The sequence below is a fragment of the Rhinopithecus bieti genome, unplaced genomic scaffold (assembly GCF_001698545.2).
Source record: "Rhinopithecus bieti isolate Rb0 unplaced genomic scaffold, ASM169854v2 scaffold_57691, whole genome shotgun sequence".
In the NCBI taxonomy this organism is placed as follows: domain Eukaryota; kingdom Metazoa; phylum Chordata; class Mammalia; order Primates; family Cercopithecidae; genus Rhinopithecus; species Rhinopithecus bieti.
This window is the reverse complement of record NW_016824383.1, coordinates 3,994,659-4,018,976: the sequence shown is the minus strand read 5'-3', so window position 1 is coordinate 4,018,976 and position 24,318 is coordinate 3,994,659. Positions and strand designations below refer to the sequence as shown.

The 24,318-nt window shown below is 43.5% G+C and overlaps 2 protein-coding genes across 3 annotated transcripts in view; both read right to left on the bottom strand.

The window, feature by feature from the left end:
• TOMM20 (translocase of outer mitochondrial membrane 20) overlaps positions 1-8,035 on the bottom strand; it is a 19,672-nt gene extending 11,637 nt beyond the window's left edge. Inside the window, exons 1-2 of the mRNA XM_017862267.1 lie at positions 7,637-8,035; positions 1,165-1,211 (exon numbers count right to left, since the gene is read on the bottom strand). Coding sequence (XP_017717756.1) covers positions 1,165-1,211; positions 7,637-7,757 — 168 coding nt within the window. The 5' untranslated portion in view covers positions 7,758-8,035. The remainder of the gene's footprint in view (positions 1-1,164; positions 1,212-7,636) is intronic.
• Positions 8,036-10,957: 2,922 nt separating this feature from the next.
• RBM34 (RNA binding motif protein 34) overlaps positions 10,958-24,318 on the bottom strand; it is a 43,779-nt gene continuing 30,418 nt past the window's right edge. For both annotated transcript variants that reach the window (XM_017862259.1, XM_017862260.1), the window contains exons 8-12: positions 17,407-17,490; positions 17,194-17,257; positions 15,354-15,393; positions 14,972-15,090; positions 10,958-11,322 (exon numbers count right to left, since the gene is read on the bottom strand). In XM_017862259.1, coding sequence (XP_017717748.1) covers positions 11,038-11,322; positions 14,972-15,090; positions 15,354-15,393; positions 17,194-17,257; positions 17,407-17,490 — 592 coding nt within the window. In that variant the 3' untranslated portion in view covers positions 10,958-11,037. The remainder of the gene's footprint in view (positions 11,323-14,971; positions 15,091-15,353; positions 15,394-17,193; positions 17,258-17,406; positions 17,491-24,318) is intronic.

Genomic DNA, 24,318 nt, shown 5'->3' with positions numbered 1-24,318 from the left:
AAAAAAAAAAAAAAAAAAAAAAAAAAAAAAAAAAAAAAGAGAGCGAGAAAACCAACCTAAACTTCTAATAGTGCAAGTTTTTGGTACTTGAATTACATTGTACATGCTCTTATTAGCCTAGCCAACACAAGTGAAACAATTTAAATTTCTGAAAGTGGAGACATCTTTCACGGACTATCCCAGCATACGGCAATAATTTAATTCTATTCCTGAATCTAAAAATACATACTGGTGCATGTCTCAATCCATTTTCCTATGCCCTTAAAAATATAAGTTACCAAAAGCATAATAAACACATTACACATTTCAGAAACGTAGTCTGAACCTACTAGAACAATGAAGTAGTTCCCTCCCATTTTCACTTCACTATTACCATGTCCAGTCAACCAGCTGTGTTTACACAACTGTTTCAAAATAACAAAACATACTGGTTGACTTAATTTTTCCTTGTCTCAACTTGCTTTAAAAAGAACCACTAATGATCCAGTAATCTAAGTCCTAAGAACCCAGACAACAGAACTCATCTCAATAAAAAGGAAAAGCTGCACACACAATGATTAACATGTACTTAATTTACTTACACACACCACAGAACATTTTTTACCAAGTAGATAAACCTACGTAGTCATTAAAAATAATCAAGAACTCAGGATCTACGAAAAGAAAAAATAAATTACAAGTTTTATATCCAGAACTGTGTACTGCAACAAGGCAAAAATTTGTCAGGGCAGTGGGATTCTGGATCAGTGGGCTTGAATAATCTTGAATAATTTTTGAAATAATAACCCATGGTTCTTTCAAAGGAAGCTAGAGTAAGGAAATTAAATCTTAAGTGTAATATTGCATCATTTTGAAGCACCTGATTAGGAACTTTTCATCTTTTGGTGCAAATGTCTTGAGGCCCTCGTATTGTTCCTTAATTATTGTTCACACAGTAAGCTGTTTGTTGTTATGGCCAGCAAAAGAAATAATGAAGGACCTGATAATTGTCAGTGGAACTATGTTATTCACCTACTCCTAAAAATAAGCTGTATTTTAAAATAAAAATGCAAAGTCCAGTATCAACTAGCTTTTTCCAATTACATTTTAATTACATTTCCAATTACAGATTTTACAATAATATTTCTATAAAATATATAATTTAAACAGAAACCAGACTATTACCTTGGAAAGCCCAGCTCTCTCCTTGGCAAGCTTCTGTTTCTTTCTTCCTACAAGAAATGTAATGTTATATTTACATTTTGTCATTATCAAAATGGGAATGAAAATAATTCGAATTGCTGTGGCAGTCATTAATTCCATTTGCAGAACATTTCTAACTCTAGCAATCTATCCCTCCCTGTGATCTATCAAGGACATAAGAATAGTCTGGTCAATGAGCTGTAGGCAATGTGACACTGCACTGGAGCGTTCTCCTTCCCTCTGGTGCAGAAGATCTAGCAATTCACAAGACGGATATAGCTCCCACAGCTGGACTTCTAAAGTAATTACAACAAGCAGATCAAGTCCCCCCCTTCCAACCAACACAGGACATGTAACAGGGGTAAGAATTACGCCACTAGTATTAGGGAGTTTTATTACTGAAATATGCCAGATTATATCTTTACGGAATATTGAAAACTGGCATTCTTAAATGAAAAAAAAAAAAAAAAAAAAAACCTAAAGTGTACTGGAGGCATATGGTGGTTATATGAAAATACTATACCACTTAAAGGTACTTAAGCATCCTCAAGATTTTGGTATCCAGGGGAGGCCTGGAACCAATCACTCAAGGATACTGAGGGAGGACTACCCCTAAAGTGATAATCATTAAAAACTACCAATGACATAATTACTGACATAGTTAAGAAAATGTAAGGCTCCAATACTTATTATTAGCTAATATTTATTAGCTGGGTGATTTTACGCAAATCTCTCACTCTCCCAAGATAAGGTCTATCTAATCTTAGAAGACTACAATAAGAAACAAAAGCCACGAAACAAGCAAATGTCCTCTGAACACCTTAAAGCACTCTACAAATCCAAGCCTCAATGCATGACTAAAGAGGTCCGAGGGCCGGGTGCAGTGGCTCATACCTGTAATCCCAGCACTTTAGGAGGCTGAGCCAGGCAGATCACAAGGTCAGGAGTTTGAGACCAGCCTGGTCAACACAGTGAAACCCAATCTCTACTAAAAACACAAAAACTGGCCGGGTGTGGTGGCGGGTGCCTGTAGTCCCAGCTACTCGGGAGGTTGAGGCGGTAGCAGCACTTAAACCTGGGAGGCAGAGGTTGCAGTGAGCCGAGATAGAGCCACTGCACTCCAGCCTGGGCAACAGAGTGAGACTCTGTCTCAAAAAAGAGGTCTGCCTACCTGCAGACAGAAGGTTCATTTACTATGGTCAAGGTACCTTTTCTTTCTTTTTTCTTTTCTTTTTTTTTTTTTGAGACGGAGTCTCGCTGTCGCCCAGGCTGGAGTGCAGTGGTGCATCTCAGCTCACTGCAAGCTCCGCCTCCTGGGTTCACGCCATTCTCCTGCCTCAGCCTCCTGAGTAGCTGGGACTACAGGCGCCTGCCACCATGCCTGGCTAAATTTTTTTGTATTTTTCGTAGAGACAGGGTTTCACCATGTTAGCCAGGATGGTCTCGATCTCCTGACCTCGTGATCTGCCCACCTCAGCCTCCCAAAGTGCTGGGATTACAGGTGTAAGCCACCACCGCCCGGCCAAGGTACCTTTTCTTAGTCAACCCTCATAAACTGGATTTCATCACACCAGCATCAGATACCCACTCGTCTCCCGTAATAGAGTGCTACCACTGTAAGGCCTAAATACAATTCTAGCCATTTCAACAGAAAAAATATGCATTAAAGTTGATCTTATGTATTAATTTGAAGACTGCTAATTTAAGTACCTTACCTAAGTGTTCATCACTGCACAACTAACTGTGGGGAAAAAGGACAAAGAACATAATTCGACCCTCCATTTGCTTATGGGTTTTTGTTCTCTTAAGGCAGAAAATAATGAGTGATACCAGACAACAATATCTAATTGCTAAATATCGTGGTCTACACTGGAACCTGTACTAGAGGAAATGCAGTAAAACTAGAAAAGAAATGGAAGACTTCAGAGGATCTGGACGTGAAGACAAGAAACACTTGTATGTAAGCACTAAGTTTTAGATGCTACATGCCATACACTGTTCTAAATGTTTATTCGTTTATTTAATCCTCACAACACTAAAAGAGGTACGGCTGGGCACAGCGGCTCACACCTGTAATCCCAGCACTTTGGGAGGCCAAAGCAGTCAGATCACTGGAGGTCAGGAGTTCGAGACCAGCCTGGTTGATGCGGTAAAATCCCATCTCTACTAAAATACAAAAAATTAGCTGGGTGTGGTGGCAGGCACCTGCAGTCCCAGCTACTCAAGAGGCTGTAGCAAGAGGATCACCTGAACCTGGGAGGTGGAGGTTGCAGTGAGCTGAGATAGTGCCACTGCACTCCAGCCCGGGTAACAGAGCGAACTCTGTCTCAAACAAAAACAAAAAACAAAAAACCAGGAACTATTATCATCCCCATTTTCCAGATGAGAAAATGTATCAAGGTCGCAATTACTTACTGGTGGAATGGCAACTCAAACCCAGGCTTTTGGACTTGAAACATGACTCTCTTCTGCCTCCATAGTTAATAGTGTGGAGAAGACATTATTACCATCAAAACAAAAGGCACCTCAGAAATGAATGTGCCAAGTTTGCGGGATCAATTGTACGAGACATACAATCTGCTAAACCAGAATTTAGGGAAAATGACAAAACTGATCATGAAACCCAGGAAAGTGAAATTTAGTCGTAAGGTTTTTTAATAAGGTGGGGAGGAGTGTGTGATTGCCACTGAATACATTTAACTGACACAGCTACCAAATTTTAAGATCTCTTAGTTGCTTTACATTTTTAGCAATAAGATTAAAATTCTGGCTGTAGTTTCATGATACAATTAACTTGCTACATTAACATATTTTCAGATATAGTATAATGCAGTATCTCTGTGATAAAGGGAGAGATGGTAATCAACTGAAAAACCGTAAAGAAATTTAACAATGAGCAAAATCAAGCCTTGACTCAATGTTTCCAAGATTTATTCATTTAAATAAGATGCTTAATATATTTTTTACGTTATTTTATCCGTCCCATATAAGTGAAATGCACCTGCAGTTGGCATTGTAATTTGGAAATTACGTTAAATTTACTCATAATTTAGAATGATAAAACTATGCTTCAAGGATCCTGATACTCTGCTTTTGCTAACAGGTGACAAAAAGTCTAAATAAATTAGGATCCCAAATTTAACCTCAACCTTCATTTTTAACAATTAAGCCTCTCTTATGCTCCACCTCCTGGGTTCCCGCCATTCTTCTGCCTCAGTCTCCCAGGGAGCTGGGACTACAGGCACCCGCCACCACACCCGGCTAATTTTTTCTATTTTTTAGCAGAGACGGGGTTTCACCATGTTAGCCAGGATGGTCTCTATCTCCTGACCTTGTAATCCACCCACCTCAGCCTCCCAAAGTGCTGGGATTACAGGCATGAGCCACTGCGCCTGGCTGCCTAAGCCTCTCTTCTTAACAAAAAAGAAGAAAGCCAACAAGCTACAAGCTACACGCCTTATGTGAGAAACTGCTCTTTTATTGCAAATGTAAATATTCTACTGGAAATAAGACTTAGAAGAACTCAAAATTTTAAAAAAAAAATAATTTTAAAAACTCAAAATTAACCGAACTGAAATAAATTTCATTTCACAAAGGCCAAATAACCCCAAAGTTTTTAAAATCAGCCAGTCACATAATTACACTTTTTTTTTTTTTGAGACCGAGTCTCGCTCTGTCACCCAGGCTGGAGTGCAATTGCACCATCTCGGCTCACTACAATCTCAGCCTCCCAGGTTCAAGCGATCCTCCTGCCTCAGCCTCCCAAGTAGCTGGGACTACAGGCGCACGACACCACGCCCAGTTAATTTTTTTTTTTGTATTTTTAGTAGAGACGGGATTTCACCATGTTGGCCAGACTGGTCTTGATCTCCTGGCCTCATGACCTACCTGCCTTGGCCTTCCAAAGTGCTGGGATTACAGGCGTGAGCCACTGCGCCTGGCCTATTTATATATATATATATGATATAGATAGATAGATAGATACACACACACGTGTATTTTGGAGACAGAGTCTTGCTCTGTCCCCCGAGGATGGAGTTCAGTGGTGCAATCTCAGCTTACTGCAACCTCCACCTTCCACATTCTAGCAATTCTGCCTCAGCCTCCCAAGCAGCTGGGATTACAAGTGTGCGCCACCACACCCGGGTAATTTTTGTATTTTTAGTAGAGAGGGGGTTTCGCCATGCTGGCCAGGCTGGTCTCGAACTCCTGACATGAGGTGATCCGCCCACCTTGGCCTCCCAAAGTGCTGAGATTACAAGCGTTAAGCCACCACGCCCAGCCACAATTACCTTTAAACAAGACTACAAGATTATTCTAAATAAATTCTACTTGATAACAAAAACATCAAACAACAAAATAATTCTACTTTATAAAAAAATCTCGTCCGGACACGGTGGCTCATGCCTGTAATCCCAGCACTTTGGCAGGCCGAGACGGGCAGATCATGAGGTCAGGAGTTCGAGACCAACTTGGCCAACACGGTGAAACCCCATCTCTACTAAAAATACAAAAATTAGCCAGGTGTGGTGGTGTGCGCCTGTAATCTCAGCTACTCAGGAGGCTGAGGCAGGAGAATTGCTTGAACCCGGGAGGCAGAGGTTGCAGCAAGCCGAGATCACCCCACTGCACTGGAGCCTGGGCAACAGAGTGAGACTCAAACAAACAACAACAAAACTCTCTAGCATTCATCAATTACCATGTGTGAGAAACAGTACTAAAACTCTACACTATACCATTTTAAAAAAGACAAAACTAAAGCTTCAAATTACTTGCCTAAAGTTACTGCTGCAGCTAAGTAATTCACTGTAATCATTAAGTTGCTTAGGCCAGAAAAAAAAATTTTTAGACTGAAAATGACGGAGAAGTTTTGAAATAACATTCCTCCATTTGTCTAAAACGACAGCTCTTGTTTCTGCAACAGGACTTCAGGGTTTCCAACGGATGATAGGGTTAACCCATTCTTTATAACTCTGCATTTGTACCAAATCCCCCAGCTGCCACCCATTTTGGCAACTACAGGAAAATAACCTGAAGGCAAAATCTGACTACTAGCATTTATGGAGGAACATTTCCCATGTCAGGAAACGTGGGAGGCAATTCAAACATCTCAATCTTCACAAGACCGACAAGAGGCAGGTGGCATTACCTGATTTTACAACTACGGAAATTAGGATTCAGAAACCCCAAATTATGCCGCTAACCTGGCCCTAGAAATTCAGGGTCTGAATCCAAAACAGTATTCTATTAGTCTACCTAGTCATAAATCAAATTCTGTCTATATCCCTTCCCTCCTAAAACATAAGAAAGCTGGAACTAGATGTCTGATTCTAAGCGCTAGTAAGATCAGCGATGGAGTCACTGCTCACATATGGCTATTGAACGCTTGAAATGACTTAGTAGAGCTAAATTAAATCGTATCCACTGTTACTTAAATAAACAATAATCCCTTCTTTGTACACCTTGGACTTTAGTAATTTATGTATCAATTTTAATCTCAAAAATTAATTTGGCTGAACAAGCAAGATCAGCTACAAAAATATTTCTTATTCCAACAAATTTGCTCTTCGGTGATGCAAATGAAGATTCTCCCAAAATTCAAAGTGGATCACAACGGTTTTCTTGACACGATTCCCCTCTTGTAGACCTCTCTTAAAAGATGTCGCAGGTATGAAATAAGACTGAGCCACGGGAGAAGCGCAGCCCTTTGGACTCCCCTCAATTTCTATAGCATTCACTCATATCTTGGAAGCACTTGGCATGAAGCTACCAAGAGGGTTTAAGAATGCAGCAATGAGCCGGGCGGATCATCTGAGGTCAGGAGTTCGAGACTAGCCTGACCAACATGGTGAAATCCCGTCTCTACTAAATTCAAAAAATTAGCCGGGCGTGGTGGCGGCCGCCTGTAATCACAGCTACTGGGGAGGATGAGGCAGGAGAAGTGCTTTAACTCGGGAGGCGGAGGTTGCAGCGAGCCGAGATCGCGCCACTGCACTCCAACCTGGACGACAGAGCGAGATTCCGTCTCAAAAAAAAAAAAAAAAAATGCAACAATGATACTGCACTGAGCATGCGGATTTAGCCTCAGACTAAAATTTGAGACAAAAATGCACGACTTTTTTAAGAGTAGAGGTTTAAAAAGAACGACAAAAAAAGAGACAACCTCCTCCCCACGCCATACACACCCGAGATTGTAACACAAATCAAGAATGCATTTGCACGGCTAAAGTGTTTGGGGAAAACAAAACAGGAAAAATCCTTCCTTCAAAATGGAGGGAATTCCTGCCGGGCAGTAGAGCCCCCAGAGCGGCGCAGCCAGCGCCAACGCCTATTGCGGGCCGCACCACGCGGTCGCCCTGGGCGGCCCACAGGAGGGTGGGCTGCAAGGACCCCTCCTGTGGAGGGCGACGGCCGGAGGCAGCAGGCCCGGCCAGGGAAGAGAGGACCCACTCACGTTCTCGAAGCCTGTTCTTGAAGTTGGGGTCACTTCGTCTTTTGCGATCGAAGTAGATGCAGTACCCAATAAAAAGGGCTCCGCATACACCGGCGGCGATGGCACTGTTCCGACCCACCATCTTCTCTACGACGCTGAGCGTGGACGGTGGCCGCAGGGACGGCGAAGGAACGGTGGGCCACGAACCCTCAGAGAGGTCGGCGCAGCTCACATCCGACGGCCACGGGCCAGGAACTCGGAAAGGCAGAGCACACGCCACTTCCGGCCCCAGTCAACTAAGGGCCTCGAGGTAGTCCGCGGCAGTGCCTGAGCAGAGGTCCGGAACGCGGCTCCTGCGCCTGCGCAGTGGGCCACGCCACCGATGCTCGTGCACCGGTTCGTGTACGCACTGGAGTCGGGAATTTGCACGTAACCGCGCACTTTTTTTTTTTTTTAACCCGCGGACCATGCTGTAACGAGGCGGGCGCGTTGCTGGCGTGCACGTACTCAGAAGACTAGCTGACACCCTTGTTTGTGGCAGACAAGGATGCAGGGTCCCGGACTGCGAATGCTTCATCTTGTCTAACACAGGCAGCCTGTGACTTGTTTGAATTAAACTGTACTTTCAAGTTGCCACAATCCATTGTGCAGTGTTTCCATTTCAAAAGAATGTTACCGGATAGCCTCATTCTATGATAACTGCAATAAAATTAAATGGAGTAATTTCTTGAAAAATATACACAATTGAAGAAAAAATAGAAAACGTGAATTGTTTTATAGCCACATGAAAACATACACATGATCAGGCCAGGCACGTGGCTCACGCCTGTAATCTCAGCACTTTGGCAGGCTGAGGCGGGCAGGTCACTTAAGGCCAGGAGTTCGAGACCAGCCTGGCCAAGATGGTGAAACCCTGTCTGTACTAAAAGTACAAAAATTAGCTGGCCATGGTGGCGGGGGGCCTGTAATCCCAGCTATTCTGGAGGCTGAGGCGGGAGAATTACTTGAACCAGGAGGCAGAGGTTGCAGTGAGCCGAGATCACGCCACTGCACTCCAGCCTGAGTGACAGATGAGGGCTCTGTCTCAAAAAAATAAAATACAATAAAACTATATATATATATATATATGATCAAAGTTAAGATATTCTGACAAGGAAAACCGTGGGCTGAAAGCAGGCATTAAACAGACACTGTAAGTTGAGGGGTATCAAAGAAGTCAAGCATCATTGTCAGAGACATTGGAACCAGAGCTACCTTACCTTGAATAGGGACTGGGTAAAATGAGGCTGAGACCCATTGGGGCACATTCCCAGGAAGTTTGGCATTCTTGGTCATGGGCTATTTACAGGGAAGGGAACAAGTTAATAATGTTTAACACACCCAGGAAATGTTCTGATGTCCCGATATCTTAAGAACAAAAGCATTCTTTAATTTTCCCTTTAAATATTGATTCTTGCAGAAGACAGTAGTTACAGAGGATTAACAATCCTTTGACAAAAGACCGGGCAGTGTCTCACACCTGTAATCCCAGCACTTTGGGAGGCCCAGATGGGCGGATAGCTTGAGCCCAAGAGTTCAACACCAGCCAGGGCAACATGGTGAGACCCCGTCTCTACAGAAAAATTAAAAACTTAGCCAGGTGTGGTGGCACACACCTGTGGTCCCAACTACATGGGGAATGATGCGGGAGGATCCCTTAATCCCATTGAGGCTGCAGTTAGTTATGACTACACCATTGTAGTCCAAGCTGGTGACAGGGCCAAGACCTTGTCTCACAACAAACACACACAAAAAAATCCTTTGTCACAAGCTCCTGTAGTAGAGCACATCTTCCCTATTATTTTTTTGCTGTTACATACAAACATTGTACCTAAGGTGGACATGTTCCTTCTCTTGCTTTAGAGTGTGTACCATTCTATGAAGTATCCCTTCTTTCACTTATTTATTTATTTATTTATTTATTTATTTATTTATTTATTTTTTGAGACGGGCTGGAGTGCAGTGGCCGGATCTCAGCTCACTGCAAGCTCCGCCTTCCGGGTTTACGCCATTCTCCTGCCTCAGCCTCCCGAGTAGCTGGGACTACAGGCGCCAGCCACCTCGCCCGGCTAGCTTTTGTATTTTCAGTAGAGACGGGGTTTCACCGTGTTAGCCAGGATGGTCTCAAACTCCTGACCTCGTGATCCGCCCGTCTCGGCCTCCCAAAGTGCTGGGATTACAGGCTTGAGCCACCGCGCCCGGCCTATTTATTTTTTTAAGACTGAGTTTTGCTCTGTTACCCAGGCTGGAGTGCAGTGGCATGATCCTGGCTCACTATAACCTCCACCTCCCGGGTTCGAGCAATTTTCCTACCTCAGCCTCCCCAGTAGCTGGGATTACAGGTGTGTGCCATCACACACAGCTAACTTTTGTATTTTTAGTAGAGATGGGGTTTCACCATGTTGGCCAGGATAGTCTCAAACTACTGACCTCTGGTGATACACCCGCCTCAGCCTCCCAAAGTGGTGGGATTACAGGCGTGAGCCACTGCGACCGATCTTCTTGATTTTTTTTAATAAACTTGTTTTTACTTTACTCTGTGGACTGGCCCCAAATTCTTTCTTAAGCAAGATCCAAGAACCCTCTGTTGGGGTCTGGATCCAGACCCTTTTCCAGTAACACCAGGTTGTGTAATAAAGAATTTGGCTGGCCTTTTTCCCCAGTTCCTGGGAGTTCTAACCCCTTGGAATTGACGAGTGATTCACTCCTGTAATCCTAGCACTTTGGGAGGCCAAGTTGGGAGGATGGCTTGAATCCAGCAGTTTGAGAGCAGCCTGGATACTGAAGCAACATCGTTTGGGGTAATACCCAAGGTTCGTTGCTTTGTGCCAAGGAAGTCAAGAACTTGAGCACACATGGAGTAAGGTTAAGAGCAGAGGTTTAATAGGCAAAAGAAAGAGAAAGGAGGCTCGGGTGCAGCGGCTCACGCCTGTAATCCCAGCACTTTGGGAGGCCGAGGCAGGCGGATCACCTGAGGTCAGGAGTTCGAGACCAGCCTGGCCAACATGGTGAAACCCCGTCTCTACTAAAAATACAAACAATTAGCCAGGCGTGGCGGCAGGCGCCTGTAATCCCAGCTACTCGGGAGGCTGAGGCAGGAGAAGTGCTTGAACCCGGAAGGCAGAGGTTGCAGTGAGCTGAGATCACACTACTGCACTCCAGCCTGGGAGACAAGAGCGAAACTCCACCTCAAAAAACAAAAAACTTTCAAAGGTAGTATTACAATGTGAATAAACTGAGACTGTGGAAGTCTCCACATTTCACATATACCATCCACAAAAAAGTATAAAACTCAACACATGATTAGCAGACAATGCTATCAGCAGATAATTGCACATTTATTAGCAGTACTCAGCAGGAAAAGAAAAAGCAGTTCCTGGTGGTTATTTCTGTTTTCTCTGTTTCTTAGGGCATCCACTTTTCTTCTGTCCTTTCTTCTTCGTTTTAAGGAGAACAGCTTTTTCTCCAATAAATAAGCTTTTAGAATGTCCTTCTGCAGTTTTGGAAGTAAAATTAAGTCCCTGCTTAGGTTTACCAACATTCTTCAATCGTGGATTTGAATTTTGTTGTTTTAATTTTTCTTTATTAACAGAACGCATGACTCTGAGTTTTCTCCCCATGAGTTCAGAATTATTTAATTTCAGAGCAAGATGAACAGAATCTGTATTCTGCAAATCAAAAGAAAACACAATACATTAATTTCTACCAGAAACCCATCTGCAAAGAAACTAGTGAAAGTGTCACTTTAACAGATTCAAGAACGACTTTTGAGCTTGCACAGATAAGCCCCATCCAATCCCAGGTGTATCAGCTGCCGTGCTCGAACTCTCCTTATCACCAGCTCCTCACCAGTATTTCCCCAAAAAGCACTCAAGCTGCCTTGTGAAATGTTCAGCTAAGTCACAATGCTACAGGCTTCATTTTTTTTTTTTTTTTTTTTGCATTGTAAAATTAGGTTCTAAACTAGATTAGTCATATGCAATATTGGCTTTTTTTTTTTTTCTTTTTTCTTTTTTTGAGATGAAGTCTCGCTCTGTTGCCAGGCTGGAGTGCAGTGGCACGATCTCAGCTCACTGTGACCTCTACCTCCTGAGTTCAAGCGATTCTCTTGCCTCAGACTCTCAAGTGGCTGGGATTATAGGCGCAGGCCAACATACCCAGCTAATTTTTGTATTTTTAGTAGAGACAGGGTTTCACCATGTTAGCCAGGATGGTCTCGATCTCTTGACCTTGTAATCTGCCCACCTTGGCCTCAGAAGTGCTGGGATTACAGGCATGAGCCACCGCGCCCAGCCCCCATATGCAATATTTTAAACCAATAAACCTCCTTCATATAGCCATCTTTCTGTCAAAGCCCCATTGTATTAGCTGACCAGAGGACAGGGAACTCTCCTTTACAGTACCTGAGATGTGGACTAGACACCCTCTAGGGTTTCATGTAGATCCAAAATTCTGTTATACTTCTGTTCTAATGTAGAGCCATTAATGCTAACCACTCTGAATATCCATGAGATGTTTGTTAAAGGACTTTAGAAGCTTATCAAGTAATAGAAGACAGGGAGCAGAGAAGCGGTAAGATAACTACAATACAGTAACAATGGCAACAAACGCTGTGACAATCTTTCTAAAACAGCTACCAGGCAATTCTTATCAAGAGTCTTCAAAATGGTAACACATCTTAACCTAGTAATAATATCCTAATGGGGATCTATCTTAAGTAATCTACAATCCAAACTTCTGGGGAAAAAATCATAACCAGGCCAGGCAGAGTGGCTCACACCTATAATCTTAGCACTCTGGGAGGCCAAGGTGGATAGATCATTTGTGCTCAGAAGTTCGAGACCAGCCTGACAAACATGGTGAAATCCTGTCTCTACAAAAAAAAAAACACGAAAATTAGCCAGGCGTGGTGGCACACACCTGTAGTCCTAGCTACTCAGGAAGCTGAGATAGGAGGATCACTAGAGCCTGGGAGGCGGAGGCTGCAGTGAGCTGAGATCATGCCAAAGCACTCCAGCCTGGGCAACAGAGTGAGACTCTGTCTCAAAAACAAAAAACACATAACCACTGCAATTTCATTATTACAGGGAAAAACAGAGAATTCTACCAAGGTTCAACATGAGAGAAATGAGAGTACAAACTCTGTTATATCACTCAATGGAACATGCTTACATAACAGAAAACAACATAAAATAGGAAGTAAACACAATTTAACTTCACAGAGAGAAGTTCAACTATAAAATGGCAGCACAAGGAAAAACTGAAAGGAAATGTAGTAATGGGTTGTTACTGAGAGAAGAAAAATTTATGACATCACATAGTATGTATAGTCAGCTCCCCAAATCCTGAGTTCAGTATCAGAGGATTCAATCAACTGCAGACAGAAAATACTTGAAAACAACAAATGACAATAAAAATAGGTATTATATGTAACAATATACATTCATGCAAATGTGCCATTTTATATAAGGGACTTGAGCATCTGCAGATATATATACCGTTTGCTATGTGAGAGGGATCCTGGAACCAATATACCATCAATATCAAGGGATGACAATAGATTATTTTTTGTTTTGACATAGGGTCTCACTCTGTCACTTTGGCTGGAGTGCAGTGGTGCGATCATGGCTCACTACGGCCTTGACCTCTTGTACTTAAGCAATCCTCCAGCCTCAGCCTCCTGATAGGACCACAGGCACTGGCCACCATGACCAGCTAGATTTTTAGTTTTTAATTTTTCTTTAAGACAGAGTCTCACTCTGCCATCCAGATTGGGTGGCTCACTGCAGCCTCGACCTCCCAAGGCTCAGGTGATCCTCCTGCCTCAGTCCCTCAAGTAACTGGTGCTACAGGCATGCACCACCACGCCCAGCTGATTTTTGTATTTTTTTGTAGAGGCGGGATTTTGCCATGTTGCCCAGGCTAGTCTTGAACTCCTGGGCTCAAGCAATCCACCTCCGCTGGCCTCCTAAAGTGGTGGGATTACAGGTGTGAGCCACTGCACCCGGCCTTACTTCTATATTTTTTTTGTTGAGTCGGCATCTACCTATGTTGCCCAGGCTGGACTTGAAGTCCTCACCTTAATCCTCTCGCCTCAGCCTTCCAAAGTGCTGGGATTACAGTCACGAGTCAATATGCCCAGCCTATATATTCTTTTACTCCTTAATATTGTCAGGCATGAAACACTGGTTAAAAATTAGTGAACTAAATATAACTAATTTTGTACAAAGAATAAAACTTTCTTATACCTTAATGTCAATTATTTACTCTATCATACAGAAGGTGGAGAAGATTCAGTGATTTAGTCCTTCTAATATCCAGGATCTAAAACATTTAATTAGTATGAAGAAAGAACTGGGACATATTTTAGATAGTTGCAGTTGTAGCAATATATTATGGCAGGTTATAAATTCAGTTTTCTTTTCTTTTTTTTGAGACGGAGATTTACTCTTGTTGCCCCAGGCTGGAGTGCAATGGAGCGATCTCGGCTCACAAGAACCTCTGTCTCCTGGGTTCAAGCGATTCTCCTGTCTCAGCCTCCCAAGTAGCTGGGATTATAGGAATGTGCCACCACGCCCAGCTAATTTTGTATTTTTAGTAGAGATGGGGTTTATCCATGTTGGTCAGGCTGGTCTCAAATTTCCGACCTCAGGTGATCCACCCGCCTTGGCCTCCCAAAGTGCTGGGATTACAGGCATAACCCACCGCGCATTGCCGGTTTTTTTTTTTTTTAAATGGAGTCTTGCTCTGTCGCCCAGGCTGGAATGCAGTGGTGTGATCTTGGCTCATTGAAACCTCTGCCTCCCAGGTTTAAGTGATTCTCCTGCCTCGGCCTCCCAAGTAGCTGGGATTACAGGTATGAGCCACCACATCTGGCTAATTTTTTAATTTTTTGTATTTTTTTTCCCCCTTGAGATGGAGTCTTGCTCTGTGGCCCAGGCTGGAGAAAAATGGAACATTCTCAGCTCACTGCAACCTCCACCTCCCGGGTTCAAGTGAGTCTCCTGCCTCAGCCTCCTGAGTAGCTGGGATTATAGGTGCCCGCCACCACATCCGGATAATTTTTGTACTTTTAGTACAAACGAGGTTCTACCATGTGGGCCAGGCTGGTCTCGAACTCCTGAGCTCAAGAGATTCACCCGTCTCGGCCTCCCAAAGTGCTGGGATTACAGGCGTGAATCACTGCACCCAGCCCAGTTTTCTTAAGATGGAATTTGAGAATGGAAGTGAAAGTTATCTCTCAATGATGACACGTAGTAGTATCAATGCCTCCCAGGGCACTTGGAAGGACAGTGACAATGCATTAGTCTCCCATACCTCAAAGAGGACATAGCCAAACCCTTTGCCGACGCCTGTCACTTGGTCTCTCACAATCCTCACTGCCATGACACTTCCACAGTCCAGAAAGTGCTTCTCAACGGCAGATTCTGCAACTTCTGAAAACAAATTCAACCAAAATGGAAGTAAAGAGTTGGGAGCTCCTCAGAAACATGGAGATGTTTAATAATACAGCTAGTTAAGCATAGCCCCATGATAATAAGTCACTATATTGCATACTTTTTAGTACATGTGCTGCCACGGCAAACACATTGCATGCTTTAAAATGAGTCTTAAATCAAAACATTAAGTTACTACTCAGTTCTTATTTCCTTGTTATTTACTTAGTAACATTAACTGTACTTTGTTTAAACACACTTACTATAAGGGAGATTCCCCACAAAAACCGATCTCTTGTCTCTCTGAAACAAAAGACAGTTAATAAAATCACTCATTAGACCAGAAAATGGAAGTCATTGAAAATCCTCGCTATTTCTCCTTCCCCCCATATCTGACAGGTCACCAGTCTCCTAATTTAGCCACACATTCTGTTCTTTGATTCTGTTTCATCTGTCTTCCCTGCTGGACTGTGTGTGGGTACCAGAGGAAGGGAGTGGCTTTTTGTCCACAGCTGGCACTGACACATGGTAGTGATCAGGAACAGCCTGCTATATTGGGCGCATGCAAACTTTTTCTGTGAAGTTCCAGATAGCAAATATAGGCTTTGCAGGCCATGTGGAATCTGTTGCAACTACTCAACTCTGCCATTATACCTTGAGAACAGCCCATGGATAGTACACAAACGAATGGTTGTGGCTGTGTGTCAAAAGAAAACTTTATTAACAAGAAAAAAGCAGCAGGTAGACTTAGCTCTCTACCATAGTTTGTTGTACTGGGTCCCCAGGTCAAGCCAGGGCTTTATCCAGGTCGTTGTCATTTCTCCACTAAGTTGCTTTGATATCGACAGAAATGCACTCTATGTTTCTGTGGCTGAACTAAGTGTCCTTCGTTCATTTCTAGGCACCTTCTTCAAGTCCAAATCTGGTCATGTCACTCTGAGTTTAAATTTTTAGAATAGCTCCTGAACAAAATCCAGACTCCTCTGCGTGAAGCACAGTCAACAAGGTCTTCATGATTTGGCCTCTACCTATTTGTCCAATAGCAACTCTTACACACCTCACCCATCTAATAATTGTATCAAGCTCTTGCCATCTCCTGAGTGAATTATTTTCTGTCCTCACCATTTATACTGTGTTTTTCTGCCCAGACATGGCCCTCAGCCTTTACAACACTTTTGGTCTACATAAGCCTTCTTCTCTTCTTTCTTTTTCTACCCCTGCTTCTCCACAGGGTAAGTTCTATCTCCTCATCTTTCAAGACTATCATGAAATTTATTCTCCTGGAAACTTGCCTTGTCCCTTCTTCCTGGCATATCCCCAAGTCAAGTGTCCCAATCCTGAGCTGACAAATCATCCTGTGCATTGACGACAGTACTTATACAACAGTGACATGACCTGTCACTCCGACCCTTTCTAACATATACTGTCAGCTCCTAGAAGTTGAGACTATGTCTTAGAACTGTATCTCTGACAGAGTATATACTAAAAACTGTCTAATGAATAACTGAACGTTCTAGACCTTGGTCTATAAAGTGTTAGACCAGATGATGTCTAATGTACCTACTGACCTAATTATGATTATTTGAAGAGGACTATGTTTTTGTTTCTTTTTAATAAACAAGGTCACCCTCTGTTGCCCAGGCTGGAATGCAGTGGCACGATCACAGCTCGCCACAGCCTCAAACTTCTGGGCTCAGGTGATCCTCCCACCTCAGCCTTCTGAGTAGCTGGGACTATCAGCATGCATCATACACTTGACTAGTCATTTTTTTTTTGTAAAGGCAGGGTCTTGCTACATTACTCAGGCTGCTCTAACTCCTGGGCTCAAGTAATCCTCCCGCCTTGGCCTCCCAAAATGTTAGGATTACAGCATGAGCCACTGTGCCCAGCCAGGACTATGTTTTTGAAGGGAATGTTTTGAAGGGAATGTTGACCTCGGTCCTTGTGCCTCTCTTGCCATCAACTCTGTAATCACAGAGGACACAGGCTGTCTCCTGTGCTTCCCTCACATTGCTGCTTCCAGCCCCCTTCCAGGAAAAGCCTAGAAGGAAAGATTTCTCTCTACAAAGCTTTCGTTCTTTAAACAAATCAAGTACTACTTACAGATGAGGTCTCAGATGCGAGATCAACTCTAATACGAAATCCATCTGCAATTTGGGCCCCATTTCTATATTACAAACACAAAGAGAAAATGGTTGTTAAAAATGAGTACTCAATTACTTAAACATCTATGCTAAAGTGAAACCAAAGAATAAAAAAAGTACTACACATACTTATACATCAATTATTCTGTTCAAACCTAAGGGATAAAATTACCTTTTCAATGCCTGTGTGGCAGCACTCTCTTCCTTAAACACAACATAGGCATTAATATTTTTCTGACCAGGATGAATTTTACGTCTACACCAAAAAAAAAAAAGAAAGAAAGAAGAGAGAGACAAGGTAAAGTTTGTTAGCCTCAAAGTCACAGGAAAAAATCCAGTTTGTTTTCAACTCTTAATTAACACACATGACAAGAATTCCTGGGTGGAAATTTCATCTCTTTGAACAAATATTTAGTAATAACTCAAAAAATAACACACAACTTAAAGATATTGGTGGAGACACAATCCACACTTTCTTAAGAGTCATAACCATGAGAAACAGAAGGACCATGTATACGAATCCCTGAGAACCATACAAGAACCAAAAACTAACATCTTAGCTGCAGTCCATATGTAACACACACATAAACAGTTGTGAGACGTGTTTTCCTCTTTACTGTAAAACACCCATATAGAAGAGTGCACAAACCACGTATAGCTGAGTGAATTAACAGCTCAATGTGCCTTGTAGCCCACTCAGAAGCCTCTCTGTGGCCCTTTCCAGTTGCAGCCCCTCCTTCCCTCCAAAGGCAACCACCATTCCCATTTTTATAGGAACTACTTCCCTGCACATCTTTGTGGTTTTATCAGCCAAGTGTCTATTCTTAGACATCATACTTTGATCTTGTCTATTCTTTTGACCTGATATGTCTTTTGAATCTTGTTTAATTTACAGAACTTTCACTGTATCTCTGTATCTCACTGTTTGGCCTGCAGAACTCCCCCCAGCCTGGATTTTGTGACTGCAAGCTCATCAAGTAGTTCAACACAAACCTTTGTCCCCTATATTTCTTGTAAACTGGCAGCTGCATCCAAAGGCTGGATCAGACTCAGATGTGACCCCTTTGTCACGACTGTTGGTGGGTGTTGTGTTCTTTCCAGAGAGTCATGTTATGACTGGTTTTTACCCTTTGTCAATGACTGCAGCTGGTGTTACTAAATGCCTAAACTTATTAAGTCACTAGGTTTGCAAAATGGTGATATAATTTGATTGTGAGGAGTTAGCAAAAAGGACCTAGTAATGAACACAGATCTTTCCCTGAAGACATCAACCTACTGTTTTGAAGTAAGAAAAATGCTACTACACAAATGAGTATCATCAAGAAGGGAACTGGAAAACAGTGCTTGACATGACTCATGGCATTCTGTAATAATATACTACACTAAAGCTTTTGTATTGATTAATCCAGCTGTGATTTACTGAATGCCTAATATATACCAGACACTCAGTTAGATATTTAATGTATTTCATTTAATCTCACAACTCCAACAGGTGTTTTTTTTTCTGATTTTATGAGTAAAGAAGCTGAGACTGAAAGAGGTACGTGACTGTGATGAAACAGCAACAAGTGGCTGGCCTAGGACTGAAACCAAGTCTAGCTGACTCTAGAGCCCTACTCTCTGACACAACACATAGCTGCTGACAACATCCAAATCCAACACATCCTAGTATACCCCCAGGAACAAATGTTGGAGTTCCACTTCCACCTAGAATGTAAAAAGCCAGAAAGTGCATCACTCCTGCGCTTACCAGTTAAGAAGAAACCAGATAACCCACAACATCATAACTTTTGTTGCAGCCATCAGAGAGCTGAAGTCTTGGGGAAAGCCAGCAGCTAGAAGCTAAGGACACGCCTGCTCCCTCCAACGAGAGACAGAGGAAGCACTGGCTCTACTGGCTCTATGATGGCTGAGCACAGGGGCAAAATGCTGGACACCAGACAAGCAGGAAAGATTCCCGCCATGATCTCACTAAAACACTAGAGTTCAGTGTGGGCTGGGCCTGAAACAGAAGTCCTGGAGGCTGCTGACGCAGGAGTGTGCACCCATCCTCAGGATCTGCCCCAGTGACCTCCACTCTGTGGAAAAGGCTGACATCACAGCCATGGGTGCTGCAGGCCTGGAGGACGGAATGGCCGAAGTGTGGGAAAGGCACAAAGCCCCACCGGGATTCTTCTCTTGATGGAGGAGAAGGCTAAGCTAGCTGCTAGGGGAGGGATAGCAAACCCTGTCACTCCAGGGCACAGAGAAGACCCCTACAGCCAGAGGAAGGGAGGAGTCCAGCTACCAGGGGAGAGGTGGGAAACATCCTCTGCACAATCCCCACTAAAGGTACAAGGCATTTGGCACAGCTTGGCTGCCCCAGGAAAAATGCCCTGATCAGGTGCACTCCTGAGACACAGAAACACTAAGACAAGACAGCAGACACCCTGCCGTGCCCATTCCCACCAGACTACCAAGCAAATGACAAACAGCAGCACTCTTTATTTTGAGATGGAGTTTCACTCTTGTAGTCCAGGTTGGAGGGCAATGGCACGATCTCGGCTCACTGCAACCTCTAACTCCCGGGTTCAAGCGATTCTCCTGCCTCAGCCTCCCAAATAGCTGGGATTACAGATGCCTGCCACTACATAAGGCGAATTTTTGTATTTTTAGTAGAGACGGGGTTTCACCATACTGGCCAAGCTGGTCTTGAAATCCTGACCTCAGGTGATTCGCCAGCCTTGGCCTCCCAAAGTAATGAATTACAGGTGTGAGCCACTGTGCCTGGCCAACAACAGCACTCTCTAAATGAGATCTTCGATAAAACCTACAACTTTCAATCTGTAAGAGACACCTCTGGGTGGGCGCGGTGGCTCATGCTTGTAATCCTAGCACTTTGGGAGGCTGAGGTGGGTGGATCATCTGAGGTCAGGAGTTTGAAACCAGCCTGGCCAACATGGTGAAACCCAGTTTCTACTAAAAATACAAAAATTCGCCAGGCGTGGTGGCACACACTTGTAATCCCAGCTACTTGGGAGGCTGAGGCAGGAGAATCACTTGAACCCAGGAGGCAGAGGTTGCAGTGAGCTGGGATCGCACCACTGCACTCCAGCCTAGCAACAGAGAGAGACACCTCTAAAAGAGTCAGCCACAAACTGGAGCAAAATATCTGAAACACACATAGCAGGAAAAGGTGTTATATCTACAATATATAAATAACTCCTCACAATTGTATAAAAATAATTTAAAGGTCACAAAAAATGGGCAAAATTTTTGTACCAACATTTCACCAAAGAATAGATACAAATAGTAAGCACATAAGATGCTTAACATCTGTAGTCACTGTGGTTGGTAAACCTTTAGAATGGCTAAAATTAAATGACAATGCCAAGTGCTGGTGAGGATGTGAAACAACTGACATTCTCATCTATAGCTGGTAGGAATGTAAAATGGTATAAGCAGTTTGGAAAACAATTTTGCACCTTCTTAGAAAGTTAAAATATACCATAAGATCCGGCAATTCGACCAGGCAGTTTCTCAAGAAAAATGATCCATACCCAAATCTTTTTAGCATTTTTATGTATAATAGCCAAAGGCTGAAATAACCTGAATGCTCATAAACTGGTGAATGGGGCCGGGTGCGGTGGCTCACGCCTATAATCCCAGCACTTTGGCCGTACGAGGTGGGCAGATCACCTGAGGTCAGGAGTTTTAGACCAGACTGGCCAACATGGCAAAACCCCATCTCAACTAAAAGTATGAAAATATTAGCCGGGCACGGTGGATATGTGTCTATAATCCCAGCTGCTTGGGAGGCTGAGGCATGAGAATCACTTGAACCTGGGAGGTGGAGGTTGCAGTTAGCCAAGATGGTGCCACTCACTCCAGCCTGAGCGACAGAGCAAGACTCCATCACAATACAATACATCACAATAAACACAATACAACACAACACAATAAACAGGTGAATGGATAAACAAATGGTACTGTCATACAATGGAATACTACTGAGCAATAAAAACAAATTAATTACCAATGCATTGCAATAATAAGAACAAATCTCAGATGGGCACGGTGGCTCAAGCCTGTAATTGCAACACTTTGGGAGGCAAAGGCAGGAGAGCTGCTTGAGCTCAGCAGTTCAGGACCAGTCTGGGCAATAGTGACACCTTGGCTCTACTAAAAACTTCAAAAAATCAGCCGGGTGTAGTGGTGAGCACCTGTAGTCCCAGGTATTTAGGAGGCTGAGGCAGGAGGACTGCTTGAGCCCAGGTTCAAGGCTGCCGTGAGCCATGATCCGCCACTGGACTCCAGCCTGGGCAACAGCACAAGACACTGTTCCTCTCCACCAACCCTCCCCCACAAAAAAACAAACCTCAAAATCATTATGCTGAGCAAGTTAGACAACAGTACATCCTATATGATGACTCTACTTACATAAAATTCTGGAAAAGGCAAACTAACACATAGAGACAGAAAGCAAGTGAGTGGCTGCCTGAGGACAGAGGTGGAGGGACATATTGCAGAGGGTTAGGAAGAAACTCAAGGAAATAAAGCATTCAGTATTGGGACTATGGCAGTTATTTCAAGATTGCCTACATATGATAAAATCATAAAACTGTACATGTCATATATGTGTAGTTTACTGGAAGTAGCCTTAATAAACCAAAAAAAAAAAAAAAGGTTTTAAACATTTTGGCTATAAGAAAAGGAAAAAAGTTTTACATGGCAAAATTTCCCATAAGCCAAGTCAAAAAGCCAACGAGCTGGGGTGTGGTGGTGTGCACCTGCAGTCCCAGCTACTCTGCCTCTTCTGAGGCAGAATGATTATTTGAGCAAAGGGAATTCCAGGCTATAGTGGACTATGATTGAGTCACTGCACTCCTGCTGGAGAACAAAGCAAGACTCTATCTCTCAAAAATAAAAAAAGGGCCGGGCATGGTGGCTCATGCCTGTAATCCCAGCACTTCGGGAGGCTGAGGGGGGACAGATCACCTGAGGTCGCGAGTTCGAGACCAGTCTGACCAACATGGGGAAGCCCCGTCTCTACTAAAAATACAAAATTAGCCAGGCGTAGTGGCACATGCCTGTAATTCCAGCTACTCAGGAGGCTGAAGCAGGAGAATCACTTTAACCAGGGAAGTGGAGGTGGCAGTGAGCTGAGATTACACCATTGCACTCCAGCCTGGGCAACAAGAGCAAAACTCCATCTCAAAAAATAAATTAAATAAATAAATAGCAAATGACAAATAGAGAAAAAATATTTATAATTCATGTCACAAAAGGCTGATTTCATGAACATCCCACAGATCAGTAAGATTAATAATTCAAATAAAACAAAGCACAAATGACTCTTAAATTACATGACAAGATGTTCACTCATAAGAGAAATTCAAATTAGAAATACCACACTCAACTATCAGGTTTCCAACAATCACAAAGCTCAAAAACATACTTTTTTTTTTTAGATAGGGTCTCACTCTGTCATCCAGGCTGGAGTGCAGTAGCGCAATCATGGCTCACTGCAGCCTCCACTCTCTGGGCTCAAGTGATCCTCCCACCTCAGCCCCCAGAGTAGCTGGACTACAGGCGTGCACCAACTTGGCCAGCTAATTTTTGTATTTCTTTGTAGAGATGGGGTCTCGCCATGTTGCCCAGGCTGGTCTCGAACTCCTAGGCTCAAGCAATCCACCCATCTCAGTATCCCAAAGGTGCTGGGATTACAGGCACGAGCCATCTTCCCTGGCCAACATACCATTTTTGTAAAGTAAAAAACGTTACTGTTGGTAAAGATGTGGGAACATAAATAGGTTGCAATCTCTATGAGACAGCAGTCAAAATTAGGAATGCAAATACCCTTCTGACTGAGCAATGCCACTGCTAGAAGTTTATCCTACAGATAAGTTAGCTCATGTACAAAATTACCTGACTACAAGGTCACTCATTTACTCCAACATTATCTGTTTTGTTTTGAGAGAGCGGGTCTTGCTTGTCACTCAGGCTACAGTGTAGTGGTGTGATCACAGTTCACTGCAGCCTCAAGCTCCTGGGTTCAAGTCATCATCCCACGTCAGCTTCCTAAGAAGCTGGGACTACCGAGTCATGCCTCCATGACCAGCTAAAATATTACAGCAAGGTTTTTTTTTTTTTGTTTTTTTAAGACAGGGTCTCACTCTGTCACCCAGGCTGGAGTCCCAGTGGCACAATCACAGCTCCACCTCCTGAGCTCAGGTATTCCTTCATCTGATTCCCAAGTAGCTGGGACTACAGTGCACAGCATCATGCCCAGCTAATTTTTTGTAGAGATAGGGTTTTGCCATTTTGCCCAGGGAGGTCCTCGGCTCAAGTGATCTGCCTGACTTGGCCTGTAACAGTGCTGGGATTACAGGCATGAGCTACCGCACCCGGCCTCTAGCATTATTTGTAATGGCCATGAGACTGGGAAAAAACTTTACGTCCATCAGTGGGAGATTTGATAAAATAAATTAAGGCACACCTACAGAATACTCTAACAAAAAGGGCGTTTTAAAAAAATGCTATAAAAATAATCACTTTCACACCAATATAAACAGATCTCCAAGTTGTACCAAGTAGAAAAAGGGAAGGTGTGGAATAGTGTATATGTTGAATACCAGTGAGTTAAAATGTTTTATGTGGAAAGAAAAACACGTATGCGTATCAGTTTGGTTTTTTTTTTTTTTTTTTGAGACAGAGTCTCGCTCTGTCGCCCAGGCTGGAGTGCAGTGGCCCAATCTCAGCTCACTGCAAGCTCCGCCTCCCAGGTTTACGCCATTCTCCTGCCTCAGCCTCCCAAGTAGCTGGGGCTACAGGCGCCCGCCACCTTGCCCGGCTAGTTTTTTGTATTTTAGTAGAGATGGGGTTTCACCTTGTTAGCCAGGATGGTCTTGATCTCCTGACCTCGTGATCCGCCCGCCTCGGCCTCCCAAAGTGCTGGGATTACAGGCTTGAGCCACCGCGCCCGGCGCGTATCAGTTTTTAAATGCTAAGATGTCTCTAGAAGCTTACATAAGAAACTAAAAACAGGCTGGGCGCGGTGGCTCAAACCTGTAATCCCAGCACTTTGGGAGGCCGAGGCGGGCGG